This window comes from Schizophyllum commune, assembly GCF_000143185.2.
Source record: "Schizophyllum commune H4-8 unplaced genomic scaffold SCHCOscaffold_2, whole genome shotgun sequence".
NCBI classification, from domain to species: Eukaryota; Fungi; Basidiomycota; class Agaricomycetes; order Agaricales; family Schizophyllaceae; genus Schizophyllum; species Schizophyllum commune.
In genome coordinates, this window is record NW_026089539.1 from 2,286,328 (window position 1) to 2,304,303 (window position 17,976).

The 17,976-nt window shown below is 55.8% G+C and overlaps 3 protein-coding genes across 3 annotated transcripts; 1 reads left to right on the forward strand and 2 right to left on the reverse strand.

Annotated features, from left to right (window-relative positions):
• Nucleotides 1-712: 712 nt before the first annotated feature.
• Nucleotides 713-4,051, forward strand: SCHCODRAFT_02663183 (uncharacterized protein; the record flags this gene model as incomplete). Its single annotated transcript, XM_003038581.1, has 5 exons — nucleotides 713-1,300; nucleotides 1,350-2,339; nucleotides 2,390-2,941; nucleotides 2,991-3,348; nucleotides 3,402-4,051. The coding sequence occupies 5 exons, from the start codon at nucleotides 713-715 to the stop codon at nucleotides 4,049-4,051; spliced, it is 3,138 nt and encodes a 1,045-aa protein (XP_003038627.1).
• Nucleotides 4,052-4,753: 702 nt separating this feature from the next.
• Nucleotides 4,754-16,398, reverse strand: SCHCODRAFT_02721824 (DUF1162-domain-containing protein; the record flags this gene model as incomplete). Its single annotated transcript, XM_003037243.2, has 41 exons — nucleotides 4,754-5,248; nucleotides 5,294-5,384; nucleotides 5,432-5,571; nucleotides 5,617-5,675; nucleotides 5,721-5,794; nucleotides 5,842-5,908; nucleotides 5,956-6,037; nucleotides 6,085-6,163; nucleotides 6,207-6,531; nucleotides 6,585-6,728; nucleotides 6,776-6,911; nucleotides 6,963-7,446; nucleotides 7,499-7,934; nucleotides 7,985-8,298; nucleotides 8,345-8,412; nucleotides 8,465-8,491; nucleotides 8,542-8,690; nucleotides 8,739-8,859; nucleotides 8,909-9,262; nucleotides 9,311-9,665; nucleotides 9,717-10,013; nucleotides 10,085-10,113; nucleotides 10,161-10,230; nucleotides 10,277-10,393; nucleotides 10,444-10,833; nucleotides 10,882-11,700; nucleotides 11,750-12,441; nucleotides 12,492-12,874; nucleotides 12,923-13,524; nucleotides 13,579-13,768; nucleotides 13,817-13,947; nucleotides 13,998-14,789; nucleotides 14,846-15,052; nucleotides 15,101-15,316; nucleotides 15,368-15,466; nucleotides 15,520-15,624; nucleotides 15,673-15,791; nucleotides 15,840-16,052; nucleotides 16,104-16,190; nucleotides 16,233-16,332; nucleotides 16,360-16,398. The coding sequence occupies 41 exons, from the start codon at nucleotides 16,396-16,398 to the stop codon at nucleotides 4,980-4,982; spliced, it is 9,471 nt and encodes a 3,156-aa protein (XP_003037289.1). The 3' UTR covers nucleotides 4,754-4,979.
• A 220-nt stretch (nucleotides 16,399-16,618) lies between these two features.
• On the reverse strand, nucleotides 16,619-17,687 carry SCHCODRAFT_02611606 (uncharacterized protein). Its single transcript, XM_050344483.1, has 3 exons — nucleotides 17,290-17,687; nucleotides 17,005-17,235; nucleotides 16,619-16,947 (listed from the first exon to the last, which is right to left on the reverse strand). The coding sequence occupies exons 1-2, from the start codon at nucleotides 17,394-17,396 to the stop codon at nucleotides 17,022-17,024; spliced, it is 321 nt and encodes a 106-aa protein (XP_050202295.1). The 5' UTR covers nucleotides 17,397-17,687; the 3' UTR covers nucleotides 16,619-16,947; nucleotides 17,005-17,021.
• Nucleotides 17,688-17,976: the final 289 nt, after the last annotated feature.

Sequence of the window (17,976 nt, forward strand, 5' to 3'; positions counted from 1 at the left end):
AAGTGTACTGGTAGGATCGCTGTGAGTTGGGCACCAGAGTATGATGGAGGCTGTCTCGAGCGCTGTAAGATACTCATGTGAATGCGGTCTCGGGCAAAGAAACCTTGTTCGCAAAGTAGCAGGTCAAGTTGAACCTCGGTACCGACGGTGAGTTGGTTCCGCTGGCAGGATGATCGCCGACGTCTATGGCGATCACCGATCGCTGCCACTGGCGTCGGGCGGCCGGAGTTGTACTTCCGCTCTGCACCCGCGAGAGGACGAGCGAGTTCAACGACGCGACCAGGACACGACGGCGAGAGGGCATTGTACGGCGACAAGCGCGTACGCCTTCCCCACGACTGGAGAACATGACGAGCTTCTAGTGCTGGAAGCTTGGCATCGTCTATTCACTCTGTAGTTCCTTGGTGATAAGAATTTGATGATGGCAGATCCTGTGGTGTGCTCGGCTGAAATTGATGACCCTGAGGTCGGCGCAGGGCGACCGCGCTCGTGGAACCCGCCCTTTCCAATTGCTCTCCCACAGCAGCTCGGCGGGCCTTGTCGTGCGCCATCGAATCGTTCAAGGGCGGGTCGCAGCCACTCCTTTGCACTACACTCGATGAGTACCCAGCGCACCCCGTCCCAGTCGAGCGGACCGCCGTCGCCGTTGCGCTCGCGCTTCAGCGACCAGTCGCTCCGAGACAAAGTCAAGCCAAAGCGTTCGAGAGGAACGATGGGCAGCCTTCGTGGCGCGCGAAAGGACTCCATCAACCAGGGACCGCTTTCAGACAGCGCTAACACCCCCTCTTCTCCGAACATCCACGTCTCCCATTGCTTCGCCCCCGACACCGTCCGCGAAGGCGCCGACCTCGAGCTCGACGACGACGTGGACTATGCGAGCCTAGATTCGCGCGCGGACAAGGCATCGAGAGTGCTCGGAATTAGACATAGAAAGTCCATGGAGCCCATACCCGCGTCGACGCGCACGTCGCTGGTCTCCACGCGTAGTGTGCGCGACCAGCCATCCATTCCTTCCTTCCAGGCCTCCTCTCCTTTGACATCGCTCTATGTCGTGTCCGGACTGCCGAAGAGCCCTCACACATGGACGCTCGCCGACCCCGACTCCGTACTAGGCCTGCACCACAGCGAGGGGGCGGTCAACCGCTGGTGGCGCCCTGAAGTGCTCGGAAGCACCGTCAGCCCCGGTGCGGGGGGCAGCACTGGGAAGAAGAAGAAGCGCGTCAAGAATGAGGAACTATTGAAGGGTGCCGGTGTGCTTTCCAAGCAGGAAGTCGCGAAGATGTTGTCGAAAGCCCTGAAGGTATGGTTACCGCTTCGTCCGCCTGCACGCCTTGCTCATAGCACCGCAGCTTTCATTCACCCGCGAGGTTGAGGTCATAGCGTCAACGCTGCAGCCAGCTTCTACGGTCCACACGTTCACGTTCACTCTCCCTGCACCGTCTACCCCTCTCGCACCCACACCCTCAGGAGACCTCCTGCGCGCCTCAGTTCTCTCGTCCGGCGACAACCGGTCCTCCATGCTCACGCATGCGTATCCATACTCTGACGACCCATTCGCGCGCCCCTCGTCAGCTTATCTCGGCCCACCGTCCCTGCTAGGCCGCGCCGCGTCCACCTCGGCCCACGGCCCTCTTCCCACGGAGGCAACGGCTTCGCCCACAGTCACATACCACGGTGTATGCCTGACTGTGTGGTCCCACGCCGACGCTGAGCGGTCGAATGCTATCCGTCGCACGCTCGAGGCGGGGCGCTCTCGCAAAGAGTCTGCCCTCTCCTCGCGTCTCAAGAACTTACGTGCCGACATCACGCAAGACGGGGCGGACCCCCGCCTTCAGGCGAGGCGGACTCAGCGAAAGGGCTCTCGCGGTCCGTGGGGAGACGCGGAGACCGACGCCGAAACCGACGCGGATGGCGCTGTGAGCGAGTCCGACTTCGAGGTTGCGTCGACGGTCAATGGCCATGGGCCGGGCGAGAGCACATTATTCCTCCCCGGTGACACCGTTTTCTGGCTGCCGTATGCTTTGACACTGGTGTCCCGCCACCCAGTCTACGACTTGATGCGGGATTACCTGACGTTGTCGTGGGCGCGCTTCAGTAAGGATGTCCAGTCGCACACGCTCCAGATCAGCAAGATTTTGGCGCACCCTGCTCCTCGCGCTGGCGAGCTGATCAAGCTAGACGCAAGCCCTCGAGGCGGCACCGACGGCGATGGCTCCCTTGAAGTCATCGCGCGCTTCCCAGGAGGCCTGGACTTCGGCAAAGGACTGGTGGACATCAACTTCACGATGTGGCCTCTGTTCAAGTGTCTCAACATAGACAACATCCTCACTATCTGCGAGGTAAGCTTGTTTGCATGCGGCCAGCAAACGCGGTGCTGATCCCTCCGTAGATTGCTCTTTCCCCGACTGGTCGCATCCTGTTCTTCTCTCGGCATCCTGCTATGCTCGGCATTGCCGTGAACACGATTAAGTATCTCGTTGAGCTGAGAGGATGGAACGGCATCGCGTTGCCCGCTGTCCACGCCCGCGACGCCAAGATCTACATCGACGACCCCGGCCCATGGATTATGGGTCTCGCCACGGAAGCCCGCTACAGCGTCCGTCCATCCCCGGAGGTTTGTGTGTGTGACCTGGACATCAACTATCTGAACTGCGCCTCGCCGCCACCCAACTCCGTGTCGAGCAAGCAACAGCGGGAGAAGTACAGACAGAGGCTCCTCGCCGCATTCCAGGATGGCTCGGGGCAGTACAGCTACCACCCCGACCACTGCGTCCCGAGCGAGTTCAAGGAGGCGTTCCCCGCAGGCCGTTTCCGCCCGGTATGCAAGATACAGGCCAAGCGAGGCGCGTCTTCATCTGCGGTGGCGGAGCAAATCAAACCCCCCGACTGGTGGCACTCGACCAGGATCATACAGGCCTTTGACGCCGTGCTTCAAGATCGAGTGAGTCGTATAGAATTGCGCTACGATACACGCTGACAAACCATCGTAGTACAAGAAGCCGTCGCTGCTCAAGCGTCTTTCGATGTTCAACTCCGTCAAGCGTCCGCCCCAACTCACCGCTGCCGAGCAGCATATCCAGCTGTCCATCCGCAAGCGCGCGACCGCCTTTGTCGATGCTCGCGACGACCTCGAGACGAAGATCGGCCGTCTGTCACGTCGGCTGAACTTCCTCATGACGGAGAGCGACCTTTGGCGCGACAAGTTCGTGACGTTCGAGCAATACGCGGAGAAGCTCAGTGCGGAGGCCAATCAGCTTCGGGCGAAAATCAACAAGGAGCAGCGCGAAACGAAGCGGCTCAGTGGGTTGGTCAGCCTTACGGCCCAAGAAAAGGGTCGTCTGCAGTCTCGTATGTTATCTCATCTCTGGCTAGAGGCTGCAGCTCACGAGAATGTCACGCAGAGCTACGCGACACGGAGGCCGAGCACAAGAAGGCGATGGCCGAGCTGGAGGAAATGCGGGAAACCATGGAGCGCATGGAGCTCGAGCGCGCGGAGATGGTCGCCGAAGTTGAGGCACAGATCGAGCGTGCGTTGGCGAGCATGGCTGTGGATATCGACGATTCAGACTACGGTTCAGAGCGCCCTCTCAGCCGCCTATCCAGCCGCCCCGGAAGCCGGCTCAGTAGCCGGGCGCAGAGTCCCCTCAGCCCTCGCAGCAGTGGCCGGCACCTGCGCTCGTTCCCGACGGAGTCGACCCTCGCAGAACACTACGGCGAGAGCGCGTCCGACATGCGTAACAGCGTGTCGCCCATCCGGGAGGACGGCGAGGACGAGGAAGAGGCCAACGCACAAGCAGCGCGCGAGAAGGCCAAACGCTTCTCGTTGACGAAGGACGAGCTCGGCATGCAGGCTGTCGATGAAGGCATTGCCCTCAAGAGCGAAGGCATTGCGAAGAAGGTGCTCGAGATTCAGCAGAAGGTCCGTACAGCTTACTTTCGCACGCGTGACTTGTCGTTGACCATTCGTGCAGTTGGAGACTGCGCTTACGAACGAGCCTCAACGTCGCAAGCGCAGGACTACTGTCACCGACAGAACTCGATCGAGCACTAGCGAGGAAGATGAAGGGTCAACCCATGAGGCTCGGCGTACGACGAAAACAAGGCGCAGCAGAAGCGGCACGGTGTCCTCCGTCACCATACCACCGCGCAGCGGCACGGCTTCGTCAAACATGACCACCTCCACGGCCAACACGACCGCGACTTTGGACAGCAGGGCTTCTGCGGACACCTTCATGGAGGGCTCCCAGGAAGACAAGGCGCGCGAAGACGTCGACACCCCGACGCCCACCTCTGCGACCATGCCCACCATCCGGAAAATCGCCTCCGGAGCGTCCATCAGCGCTATGCGACCCCCTTCGCCTCCCCCGCCGATCCCTCGTCGCGCGGCTTCGCGTCAAGCTCCCCGCCCATTGTCTGGAACCCGGACTACGGATGAGTCTGACGACTTCCAGAGTGCATATTCCGGTAGTCCCCGCGGCAGCTACGCCAGTCTCGATGATGATGGCGGCGCGGCGGACGAGACGATGGTAAATCACGCCAATGGGCTCACGGAAGTTTAAGAAGGTTACTTCTTCCGCAATTCGAGGGTCTGTGTACGCATCCATCCACCGCCGCTGCTAGGTACTTCTTGTTTTCGTTCCGCGTAGAATGCCCGAAGCCGTTAGCCGTACGCGGTCGCTTTTTAGTTTCGTCGTCTTCGTCGCCCGCTCCTTGCTAGGTACCATCTTGCTTGATGCTGTTCGTGTGTATATTCTCTACGTTTCGTCGTAGATACTTCTAAGGCGCTGCCGACACCCACTCATTCACCTTCATCCTCACCAGCCATCCTCGGTAGTGAAAGTACATCTATAATCTTGGATATGCGTATTTGCCATTGGCTGCATCGACGGCTACACTCGAACCCATGAAAGCAACAACGGTACGGCGAGCAAAGATATCCAACAGGTCAAGTACAAATCATACACGAAGGTCCGATACCACTAACCGTCCATACGACGTCGAGCGTTGTGCGCTTTCACCACGGAAGCTATCTCGCCGAAGAACCAAGACTGCGAGGACTTGTCTGGGATGTACACGAACTTGTCTTGCTCTTTGCCAGCTTTGTGCTGAAAGCGGATCCCGTTGTCCTCGACCGTGACACCGGCGACTTGGGCGAATGGCAATTCCCAGTCGAGGCGTAATCTCTTGGCGGCGACGGATAGCACTTTGTTCGTGGTGAGTAGGATGATGGTCTCGCCTCCGGGAGACACTGTAAAGCATGAGGATATGTCTCACGACTATGAGGTCAACTCACCGATATGCGCGACATAGGATTCGTTCCGGAACATGCCATTCTCAAGATCCCTCAGCCAATACTGACCCATGGCTTCGCGCGCGGAGTATGGCTGGTCGCTTGATCAGCGCTACTCAATATACGTATCTGAGTACTCACACGTAGTACACCATCGGGTGGGATATGGCGAGGCTGAGTAGCACTGAGTATATGATATTGTGAAGGACAGTGGCCGAGACGTACTAGGCGTGCTCTATCCCTCTCGGGATTGTCGAAGACCGTGGTTGTGTTGCGTATTCCTGGCATAACTCAGTCGTCATATCTCTGCGGAAGGATGTATTCACCTTCGGAAACGTTCGAAGCCAGATCGAAGACACCTACGACAGGCTTGGTGACGGCGCTACTGGAATCAGAGTCAAGGCGAACATCGAAGTTACGCTATACTTACCCGACTATGCCCTTCCCCACACCTTTGAAAAAGCCCAATGCGCCCTCGCTTTCAGCACCTTCTATCGGTTTCATCTGCAAAATACGGTCAACGAGAGATATGACGACTGGGTTGAACGTACCACAACACCCTCCATCGCGCTAGCGACACTATTGGCCAGTGCTTCTCCACCTGCGGTAACACCATAGCTGATCGATGTCAGTATGAGGAAGCAAGGGGCAGTGACGACGCCTACATGGCATGTCGCGGCTTGTTGCGCCTCTGGTTCAACCTCCGCCGAGCCTGATACTCCGAATCGAATGTCGCGACGGATAAACCTACCCACAAATCAGTCATGCTTCTCTTGCGAACAATGTATGCGAACCTTTCCCCACACTGCTGGTGAACTTCGTGAAGCTATCGCTGACTCCAAAGACCGTCTTCTTGACGAAACTTGCAGCTCCCTATCAAAATTAGCGAGTGTCCAAAAGTTTTGCCCAACCTTACCTTGGCGATTCCAATGCCCAATTCGGAGTTGCCGTGCATGACCACCCCGTTGAAAGGCTCATAGAATATGTCCGCGACGCCAGAGCTCACATTCGTGAACAATCCAACAGGATTGCCGATGAAATCAGCGGAGCCCAGGATACGATAGAGCTGGCGGAGTACGTCCTGACGATAATGATACAAGATGCGCGAAGTCAACTCGGGTGGCGTCAGGCGCATATCCTTGATGGCTAGAGCGTTCATCTCGAGTGGGGCGTCGTTGATATTGCCGACCGCCATTGTGATTGCATTGATAACGACGGCCAAAGGATTACGAAGACTGAGCCTATAAGGAGGATCATTGATCACAGTTCGCGGAAGCGACAACATTTTCCTCACTTTTGATCGCTGCTAACTCGCTCTGTTCGCATGAACGAGAGGTACAACTTGATGGGCTGCAGCTCCAGCACCTCGAAATACAAGTTTGTCCCTTCGGCGACCTTTGTTGGCTCTGCGACGTCGTCCAAGTTGTCGATAAGGACACTAGGAGGCCGTTAAGTGATGGTGGCAAATAATTGCCTGCAACTTACTCCTGTGCATTCTCTTCCCACCAAGCGCCATTGATCTGTGTCAAATCGTATATGGAGAACAGTAGGTCCTCGTCGGCTTCGATAGTAAGCGCCTGCAGCAGCACGGAGCAGTACTTGATGAAGACAACGCCATGCTCTGGTACACCATGTGAGGATGACAGACAGTCTGATATGCCGCAAGACATACCTTGGTCTTTGAGCCACATGAGCGAACTCTGGATCGTCGGCAACCCGGCCACACCGTTGGCCTCCTTTGGTATCGGTGTAGGTTGCAAGATGACAGGGTATATTGCGTCGTGAAGCTGGTTATCCAGTTGTACACTTCCGCAGGTCAGGTTGACAGCCTGCGCAACAGGGCTGTCGCTGTACTCGAATTTGAGTTGCGTGAGCGTCATGTAAACAACCTCGGTCAGCTTCTTGTTGATGAGCGATATACCGATGCCCTCGAAGTCGATATCGAAAGTCAGGTTTGGCTTGACCTCGTCGCTGACCGCCTCGAACGCCTCGGTGCTAGATAGACTGTCTTGCCTGGTAGCGGTCGAATTACTGCGGGGCCGTGGCTTGTACACACTGAGCTCTTCGACGTAGTTGCTGATCTCGAGTATCTGTCGCGGCCCATCCGCGCGCACGTCGAGAGACACGACACGATCGTTGCGGCGACTCGGAAGGTTCTGAAGCTCGTGAATGAACGAACACTATGCTCAGAAACCAGGTAACGCTCACTAGATTCCAGGGCACTAGATCGCCTATCTCCATTACATCTACAACTCGCTCACGACCTTGATGAACTAGTACGATCTTCTTGTCCTTGGCTGCAGGATAGTCCCAGACATAGGGCTTCTGAGAGTGCGGCGCTAGCTCGTACACTTCGGCCTGCGGTATGCGGTCCTCTGGATGCGACGCCTGGACATGACGTTCAGCATAATTGGCAGTGAAGATCTTGAGGCTCCAACTTACGATCTGACGGAAAGTGAACGCATAGTCGCTCCTGTTGTCGATGACGATGGGATACCCTTCCTCTGCCGAATTGAAGGTGACGAAGATAGTCGACCCACTGACATCGACGTTGGCGCGAATCAGGATGCCTCCTGATGATTGTTCAGGCTCAGTCAGTCGTAGATACACCGACCCGATATCGCCAATGTTCAGCGGCGGGGACCTGTGTCGAACATTATTGGTCTGCCAAAATGAAAGAGACAGACGGCTTACCATTTCGCGTTAACTCCTGGATAAGCGACCGTCAGAAGCTTAGACGGTCCCTTACGCACGCTAAGCAGAGGCAAGCGCTTGCCCGGCTCAAGGATAGACTTGTCGCTCAGCCCGACCCCATGCTCCCGTACCGCCAGAGGATGCGAAAGGTTGTTCTTCACGATGAAACGGGGCGCCACAGTGATGACCTTGGTGAGCTTGTATTTGCCTGAGCCTTCCGTCCATGTGATGCCCGTCTGAACCTCTTCTCCTTTCCGCTTCTGGGACGGTATAACGAGCACACTCTCGGCCGCGGGTGCTTTGAAGCTGAGCGGCTGCACAGGACTGTGAGCGTGATCCTCTGGGTGTCTACTTGCGCACCTTTGACCACTCAGACTCCCCAAACTTGAAGGCGAATTCATGATCGCTCTCGCCACCGTGTGACAGCACTGCAACGTGAATGTGATTAGTCGAAAAACCGACAACGGCCCGATAACTTACGGAATGCAGTGCGTTGAGAGGATTTCGCTGCAGAGGCAAATGAGAGTTTACTCGGGCGCCTGAGGTTAGTGATTTACCAGGAGAGTAGTCGCCCGCCATTTCTTGCGCACCCAAGGCTCTGTTGGCGCGAACGGACTTGACCACGAAAGGCATGGAGGTCTTGTTGACCAGTAGATACGGTGCGTATATCTGTACCTTGAAAGCACCACCCGACTCGGGATAGCGACTTGGGTGATATGAGACGCCGTATGACAGCATAACCGATTGCACACACATGTAGTTCAGTCTCAACTGCAGTTTGCGATCTTGCAAGTCTCGTAGAGTCAAGTGGTCTTCGATCTCGAAATCTGAGTGCGCGTCGGTATTCACGATGGAGAATTCGGATGGCTTGAAGTCTGCCTGAAGCATCAGAACTATCCTGCGGTGTGTGAGGCCTATACTTACCCGTGTCCTGCACGTCGATATTGAGCAGTACCAGGTGTCCAAGGTCTACCGAATGCACGGGCATGACACCACCCTTTCGCAGGTAACTGCGCCAGTTCTGATCTGCATTCTTGTCGTAGACGCGATACTGAATGTTGTACGGCAGCAAATTCTCGAGTTCGATGGGTGCGCAGAGTCGCAGCGTAATCTTGGGGTACCGTCGAGCCGCAGTATCTCGAGCGTCGGTCTGCACCGATGCTTGGAAGCGGAATGCGGCTTCATGTGGGTCAGAGTGTGCGCATTTGATCGAAAAGCTTTGCCGGGCCACAAGGTCTTCCCAGCGGATGGCAGAACACCACTTGTAGCCAAAGCCCTCTGCACAGACGTTAGCGATGTATGCAGTGGGAACACCCTCGAACTCACGATCCGGCTGAATGCGAACTCGCGTCTGCATCACCGCTTCAATGGGAAGGGCGTAGTCCTCTCCGGGAGCGATTTTCTCTAATGGATAAGCAGGATGCCCAGACGCGTTGACCAGCGTGATCTCCAACGGATATAGAGTGCGATTCTCGATCTTGTAGGTGGACCGAATGGTGACGACCTTGACGTTGTCGACTACTTTGACCTCGCATAGGACGCGATTGGGGAACCTGTCTGTTCGCGGACGAAGAGAGAAGACGAATTCCCCTTCGCGATCGACGGGCACGGTTCTGACCTGCTCCCAACCTTTGCCGATAAATTGCACACCAATGCTATGTTGCGACGAGTTTGAAACGTGCTTTTGGCGTGGGTTAGCTCGCAATCAAGGCGAAAGAAGTCCAATAATTACTTCACGCATAGTTTTCCAATCGTCAAACCTCCAGTCGACAGTCTCATCGTTCTGTATCCGTACGGCGGCAACGTCCTTGGTGTCAGCGTTGGAGTCGTTGTCGGCCCAGATGAAGATCGGCGATCCGCTGCGATTGCGGATACGATATGGCGCGTAGCTTCCGCGACCACGACGCATCATGTTCTCCCCCTCCGCATTCCAGGTGTTCAAGGACGAGAGAGCAAGCTCAGCAAAGGTAGCACTTAAGTTGATGTCCAATCGTTCGCGCGAGGCCAAGCTGGCATGCAGACCACCATTCTGTAGTGGATCCTCTCGCGAGACCTTCGAAACATCAGTCGCGTGAACAAAGATAAGAGCGAGCCACGCACGGATGCTGTGAATGTCCAGGGGTCGATCACTGCAACTTGTGTTAGATGCATCCCAAGGTTGATAGATGCTGCGTACGAGGCTCCCAATGCGAGTTTGTAAGATTCCAGTAGCCTATCTGCAGGGCGATCGTTGTTTGCGCCTTTAGCTGTTCAACGTGAGTGTGGTTCGAGAGCGTCGAGAACAATACCGACCTCGCCCGTCCAATCACGAACGTTCACGTTGAACGGCTTCACCCTCAAATGAAGCATAGGTTGCTCGTGCATGTCACCAATGAGCACCAATCGGAAGCCGTCGAATGACCCTGTGAACTGAATGATGTTCGAATTATTATAGCGCGCGTGAGGACGACCAAGCATACCTGCTCTTTCGAAGTGAGCAGATGGGCCTTCCCGAGCGGCTGTCCCGAGTTCCTGCTTCTCGTGACTTTGCTGTTCCTGCCAGAGGTGCCATGGCTTTCTCTCGTCTGCATGACATCTTTGTCTCCGAGAGATGGTGGGGGCTGAGAGGCATTGTATAGTGAAATAGCTTTGTTGACTATCGAGGAGATGAGGTTGATGTCGCGATGAGAAGCTCGGAAGACGATGGGTTTGCAGGCAATCTCCAAGTTGGTCATCTGCTGCGCTGTCGTTGGTCGAGTATCCATCGTCAATGTCGCGTCGAACTCGTCCAAGAATCGCACGCTTTCAGACGGTTTGCCCATCCTAAGAAGCGACATGCCAAGCTTGCTGACCGACAAAGCGAGGATGCCCTGAAACTACTGAGCAACTAGATTTAATCAAGGGGGGACTTCGCCGACCTGCTGCGACACCTGTATCTGGTCGATGCCTAACTTGATCGCCTGTGACTCGGAGTCCGTGTCGTCTTCAAGTACCACAATGGAGACTTCATGGAGATCGAGGCGGAAATCAGTGGACGAGCCTTGCTGGGTCACCGTATGTGAATCCCGTGTTGACGCTTCGGGCTGTGTTACGACCGCGGCTTCATCGGACTTCGGTAGTCCTGACGTGAAGAACTCAGCCAAGGCGAAGACAGGGTCAATAGCGAAGATGATTTGAGGCGCGTCGATCGTCAGGACGGCGAGGGCGTTGTTGTTGGAACCACCGGAAGTCGTGTACAGAAGCATGAACTGATTCCTTTCGTGCTGAGCGGCTGGAATGAAGTCTCGGAATTTTGTGCTCCCCGGCCGCGTATTGCTCACGGTGAAAGACTTCAATACGACCTGGGCTTCGCCGGCGCCGTTCGACAGTTGCTTCATACGCAGATTGCTACCATTCAGCGCGAAGCGAGCGATGCCGTGGCCCTTCAGGTCTTGCTCGGCGAAAGCGCCACTGTCATACAGATGCAGTTTGACTGTCTCGACGTCGACGGTCAGCTCTATTGTCGTATGACTGGTTGGCGCATCTGCTTTGAGTTCGGGTTCAAGCGAAGCCGAAGGCTCAGCAGGGGACGGCAGGCTGAGGGGCGATGCGCGGACAGGAGTTGCTGGCAGGGATCCAACGTCAACTAGATCGGAAGAGGTCTCAAAGACCTTAGGAATGGCTTGAGCAAGAGAAAGTAGAACGGCATATTGCGTTTGAGTAAGATGCAGTCGCACGTCGGATATGTCCACCGCAACCTGGTGTGCATGTCAGTTTGAGAGGGGCACCGGCACCGTTATGCCTCACCTGAGTGTCGGGATGCGCACTGTCCCGAGAGCGGTCGATACCCTCAGACTGAACCACAGTTGCCGTTACTGCGATATCGTCGATGATCTTGAGAGTCGACGTGTCGTCGTCGCGGTACATGTTGGAAACCAGCTGAAGCCCGCGGAGACTAGCAGACACGGTCGTCTTGGCCTGCTCGGACTTGTTGCTCGCAGATATCTCACCGAGGCGCATCACCAGATTGTCTCGGGAATGCTCGGGATCTGTCGGGAAAACGACAATGGGAGACTTGATCGATATCTTGAACTGCATGCGCTCGACGTCCGGTGCAGATTGTACTGCAGCTTGTGTCGCTGCGTCGTAGAGACCTTTCAATTTGGCGAGCTTGACGAAGAACATGTAGATGCCGTGCAGAGGTCCCTCCAGGAATTGGAACTTGACGGACGCCGTATTCAGAGTCACCAGGGACTTGATGCCTTGGTACGACGCATCGGTCGGATCGAACGTCTGGTATTGAAAGTCGGCGAAGTCTTCGCCCTCAATGGACAGGATCTGGCTGTACTCTGGCCGAACGACAAACGACGAGTCATTGCTGAGTGAGAGGCTGCCCAATCGTCCACCGACATGCAAAGTCTGCGGCCGGACCAAAACAAAGACATCGGCAGTGGAGAGGGACAACGTCGCAAGGCTAATGCCGCCATTGCTGAAGGCAACTGCGTGTTGTTCGTCAACGCACCGTAACCAGCATCGCAGGATGAATTACCTTGGATACTGGCAAGCTTGACCAGAACACGAATCTTCTGATCTTCCGCCGGAGCCTGCACGGGCTGCTCTGATTCCTGGCCGATCTTGACGGTCGAATCCTGCTGCTCGTCATTGTTGCCCGTGTCCGGCACGAAGGTCGTCATGATGAAGTCGTAGAGCATCAGAACCGCTTCAGGCGCGGCTTTGAAGACGAAGGTGGAGATCTTGACGTCGATATTCTGGTCGATACCCTCATAGACGGTGAGGAATTCAGGTGATGCCTTCTGCGCTCGGGTGTAATCCACCGTGAGCAGATCGTCGGCCATAATGCTCTTGCTGTCGACAGACGACATAAATCGGATTGGGTTCGCACCAGCTTGGAAGACGTCCATTGCGACGGAGCTGCGCAATGATGAGTTTCGGTAGTTGACACACACGAATGGTACTTACCGTAGGCGAACGTGCACTTTCATGTCGTACTTGGCCATACCGAACTGCAGGGCAAAACGGTCGAATGTGACCTCTCCGATGCGCCGTTCGGAACCGTCAGGAGAAACCTTCGATACGACCGCCTGCAGGTTGTCGACGCTGAATTCGAGCTGGAAGACCTTCTGATGCAACTCGGGTTGTGGTATGTCGGGCTCGTGCGCCTCAAAGAATTCGTCCTGATCATCGTTTTGCTCGTCTTCGGATTCGTTGTCGTCGAAGTCGTACTCCGGATGAGATCCAAACAGGGCTAGACCCCCTGACGCGCTGCGATTCATCGAGGGAAGCGTCGGTGGAGCTGGAGCTCCTTCGTTGTCGTTGTCGTCGTCGAGATGCGGTATGCAGACGTCGATGAGACGCATCAGTGCCTTGTACTTGCTATCGGAGAAGTTCAACTTCAAGTGCGGGAGGGTTCCGCCAAGCTTGAAGCGCGCCAGGTTGAGGGCGGTCGGTGCGATGGAGTTTTGCGCCTGGAGATTGACGTTGATGCGTTCTAGGAAATGTAGCGTGTCGTGCTCCGCGGTAAGCGCCTTCTTGCAGGACTCCAAGTCGTTGCCGATGATGAACTAGCGGAGGACATTCTGAGTGTGTGCATGCGATCAGAACTGCGCCAAACGGACCTGTGCAGCCTCGAGACGAAGCATGATCTTGTCGTACATAAGCGACTCCAATCGCTTGTAGTCCTCGTCCGTGTATTGCTGCTTGCGCTTCGCGTGTATCTCCCTTTTGGCGTCCTTGTCTGCCAGCTCGCTATGGATGGCAATGTGGCCTGCATCGATCAGGAGATGTGTACACTCATGCGTCGCAACGCTGAGCAGGGGTGAGTAAAGACCAAGAACATCGCGATCGTAGGCGCACCTCTCAGGTATGATGATAATCGGGGCATTCATGTCCATCTGGATGTCGACCGTCTTGTGGTTCTGTAGGGCATATTCGAGACCCGCTCTCGTATCTTTGCGAAGACCCTCCAGAGTTTGTGAGGCAACGCTCTTGATGACGTCAGTACGCCATCTACGATGTACGAGAATGCACGACTTACCAAGAGGGCTTCGACGGACTCAAGCTGACTAGCAGGCGGCTTGAAGAACTTGTAGATCGCCTCGACGTAGCCTCTGTGGTAGATGATCTCCATATGGCGCATACGCATGGTCACGGCACTGTCTGCACGCTCGTCCAGCGGGCTGGCCTCGAACTTGACGAAAAAGAAGGGATCTTGCTCGAACAAATTGTCCAACGGTTTGCCCTCGACCTGAGTGCTCAGCATCTCGGAGCTCTCTAGCGCCGCGTGTTTGACCTGGACTATCTGGGGATAAAGAGTGCCTTCCGTCGTGCCGTCGAAGACGGCCATATTCCCAAGCGCAATGGATGCCTCGAAGTTGTCCGGGCGTTGCAGCACAGTCGCTTGAAGTACGTTAAAGACCACGGAGATGATCTCCTTGTTCTTGCCGTGAGGATCTGACCTCAAACCCAAGGAGCCCTTCTTCAGCATGGCGGCGACACGGAGCTTGAGCGAGTCGCGCGGCATCTGCAGGGACTCCGTGAGAGCGGCCTTCTCGTCGTAGTCGAGCACGTCGTAGAGCTCTTTCTTCTGCTGCTCTGTCATGGTGCCACCGAAGGCAGCATCTTCGTCCGATTGACTCGTCGATTGCTCAGAAGAGCCCCAGATCCATGAGCTCCAGGACTGTTTCTGCGGCTGCTCTTTCGCCTTCTCGGCCTCTAGCCTCTTGCGCAAGTTTTCGTCCTTCTTCATCCGAGAGCGCGCTACAGACCGGTAGAAGCGCAGGTCTTCGTACGAAAGCTTCCGTTCCAAGGCCTGGAATTCCTCGAGTCCCTATACGAGCGCACAAGTATCAGCGACCGATACGTAAGCTTGGGAGTGATCTTCACCTTATCCGCGGTCAGTGCGTTGAGTAGCTTGCGCTGGAAGAGCTCGATGTACCTGTTTCGGTCATCTCGGCGCTCGGCGAAGTACGCCCACGACCATTTGCGCTTGCGTTCGCGAACTTCTTCGAGTATAGCAGCAGCCGCAAAACGTAGGCGAGCGCGTGTGGGGTTTCGAGCGAAATCCTCAGCAGAGGGTCGGAACTTCCGATACTGTAAGGCATGTCAGTAGTGATCGACAAGTACGATTATGGGACGAACCTGGCGCTGCCTCAAATAGACGTGGTACATATCCACGAGCGAGATAGCATCCCGATACTGGTCATCGTCGAGGACGATGCCCAGTTCGTCGAAAAGCAGCTGAACGTCGAAGTGCGGGGTTTCCTTGGTGATTTGGTGGTTCATGGTGATATGCCCTTCACCGGAGACGGGCTTCAGCACGAACTGATGCTCAGGAATGTGCGTGCCAGTAGCAATCTTCGGGATCGTCAGCTTATGACAAAGGACGGACGGGCAACCGATATCAACCATCTTGCTGAAAGTGCGCGTAGACTCTTCCAGGGGCAGGCCCGCGATGCTCTCGGAGTTTGTATCGAAATAAACAGCCAGAGACTGAAGTTGAGCGAGCTATTGGTGCTTCGTCAACGATGGATAGGGGATGGTCCCTATGTGGCACTTACCTTGTGAATCGCACCTGCGGTGCTCTCGATGAACGCAGGTTCCCAGTTTCCGTTCACAGACACGGCAGTGAAACCGGCAAGAGTCAGGCCCGCAGCGAAAGGGCGCTACGAGGCTAGTGAGTACGAATTTACGCTGGCAGGATGAACGCGTACCCCTGGCATGCTGATCTTGTCCTCGTACCGTATGTGAATGTTCTTCACGGTCACCTGGACGTTGTTAATGATCTTCGCAATGAGGGACGCTATAAGCCCCTGTTGCTGGGGCGAGTCTGCTGAAATGTATTGAATACATGCTATGATTTGGATACGGTGCCGTATACCAGAGGATCCATCGCTCTGCCCCCTCATGTGCAATAGCTCCGCATTCTCGAGCCGCTCAGCTTTCGCCGCCTGTGCGCGAGCTTCTTCTTCTTTAGGATCGATGTCGGCGTTCGTTGGAACGACCAAAAGATACACGTCCTCGACCAGTATTTCGACAGGTTGGTTGCCGAGGTTCATCCAATGGAGGGAGAGCGTGAACTTGCCAAGATGACCTTAATGAGGGTACGTCAGAGAGAAAATTGCGTTCTGGCGTGCACACGCACCTTCCTGGACATCCACGGGCAGTCTGAACTTGTCCAGTGCTCCCTTCCTGAGGTGCAAGTTTCTTAACGTCAACTGGCCTGGATCCGCTGTTCAGCACGCGTTCGAGGACAGCCTGCTCACGCACGCACCTTGTCCGATACCATATCCCACTTGGTTCATATCAAGGTTTTCGACATAGGGCGCAAGGATCCTGTTGAACAGCTGCGCGCATGTCATATTAGCGAGCGCCTACGGATCTTTATGCAGGCGACGTACGACGTTCAGGACCTCCTTCCCCGGATCTAGCCACCACATGGCGCGTTATCCGTTACGGTTGTCGGCGGACGACGAAGTACAAGGGATAGAAGTACAAGGCCAACTTGAGAACAATGGGAAGTACAAGATGGGATATCGCGACGGCGGATGTGCTGCGTCACATGCTGATGACATCACTGATGACCTTCCTTGGGCTTCGGGATTCTCCGAGCCTTGGAGGCCGAACCACTTGAACGCTGCTACTACCGTCACAGCGCGACGGGTTCACCTTGACTCACGCGCGCCCCCCATCGTCCTCTATTACGCAGAGCCCTCTCCGAATCACTCTCTTCTAGCCCTTCTCTTCCCTTCGGCCATACAGATCCACCACCTCGCAGACAAACATAGATATTCTGACCGCCTCATGCACCTCTTGCGCCCGAATGAAGTGCTACCGATGAATGAACGGCGTGAAGAAGGACGCGCACAATCATGTCTTGTTCTACACTCAAAAGTGCCACGCAGTCACAGCTCCTGTCCAGTACGATCTTCCTTCCGAAGTACCAAGCGAGCGCCCTAAAGTCTGGAATATTTTTCATGACCTGGAAGGCTAGTCTAACTTTCCAGCGCCTCCACGTCCTTCCCTTTAGCTCACCCCCCTATAAGGCGAACATCCGTCGACTTCATAGACGATCTTGACGCCACCGGTCGATACGATCCTCCTCGCCCATACTTGCGGCTGTCATGCCCCGCCTAACCGACGTCGGCTTGCGTATTTGCACGCTACTTGTCACCCTTGCTATCGACGATTCACTTTGCTGACCCGCGTCGTTCGCAGCTCTTCCTTTGCCGCTGGCACGCGCTTCGCGAGCTTCGCTGCGCGTCTTACGCCGCATAGTAAGCACGACCTCACCTTCATTCCGGAATGTAGTCGGCTGATGCTACCTCTGGGTCCATCGCTCATGGCTAGAAAGGGCCTCGAGAAATCTCGGAATGACAAGGGGAGCCGAACGCAAAGCAGGTGCCATGTATTCGCTAATTTGGAGGTGTAGCGTCATGTGCGACTTTCTATGCTGGTGCGGACCGGCTAGGTTCTCGCGCAGTCAGCTGTGGCCGCCGAAGCCCAGAACGTGAACGAAGGCGTCCTGCTGGGACATCGGCTGTGAAGCAAACATCCATCTGAAGTTGACGGGGATAACGAGCTTGAGGGCGCTAGTCGTGCACATTTTCATCAATCGGCTATTTGGAACTATGCGACATGCTGGAGTAGTGCCCTTTGGCAGGCAGACTGATATAGATTGGTCTCGCCACAGAGATAGAAGCTATACAAGACTCATGCCTACACGGTGACCGTCCGCGACGGGACAAACCTCCAATAGATTGCTATTATCGGGGCAATTGGTCTTCCCCACGCCCCATTTCCCGGCGTGAGGGCGGGGGCGGGGGAGATTGACCGGCTTGGCTTTGCGGGGGGAGACCTAGGTCATCCCACGTCGTAAACGTAGGGGGTCCAGACGGTCTTCTCCTCGTATAGACCAACTCGAGGCCAAGTTGAAAGCACCCTCCCCCAGACGGACCCCAATCGTCTGCCCCTCCGCTTGATGTATAAACGCCCCCGATCACGCCGTGCCGCATTGG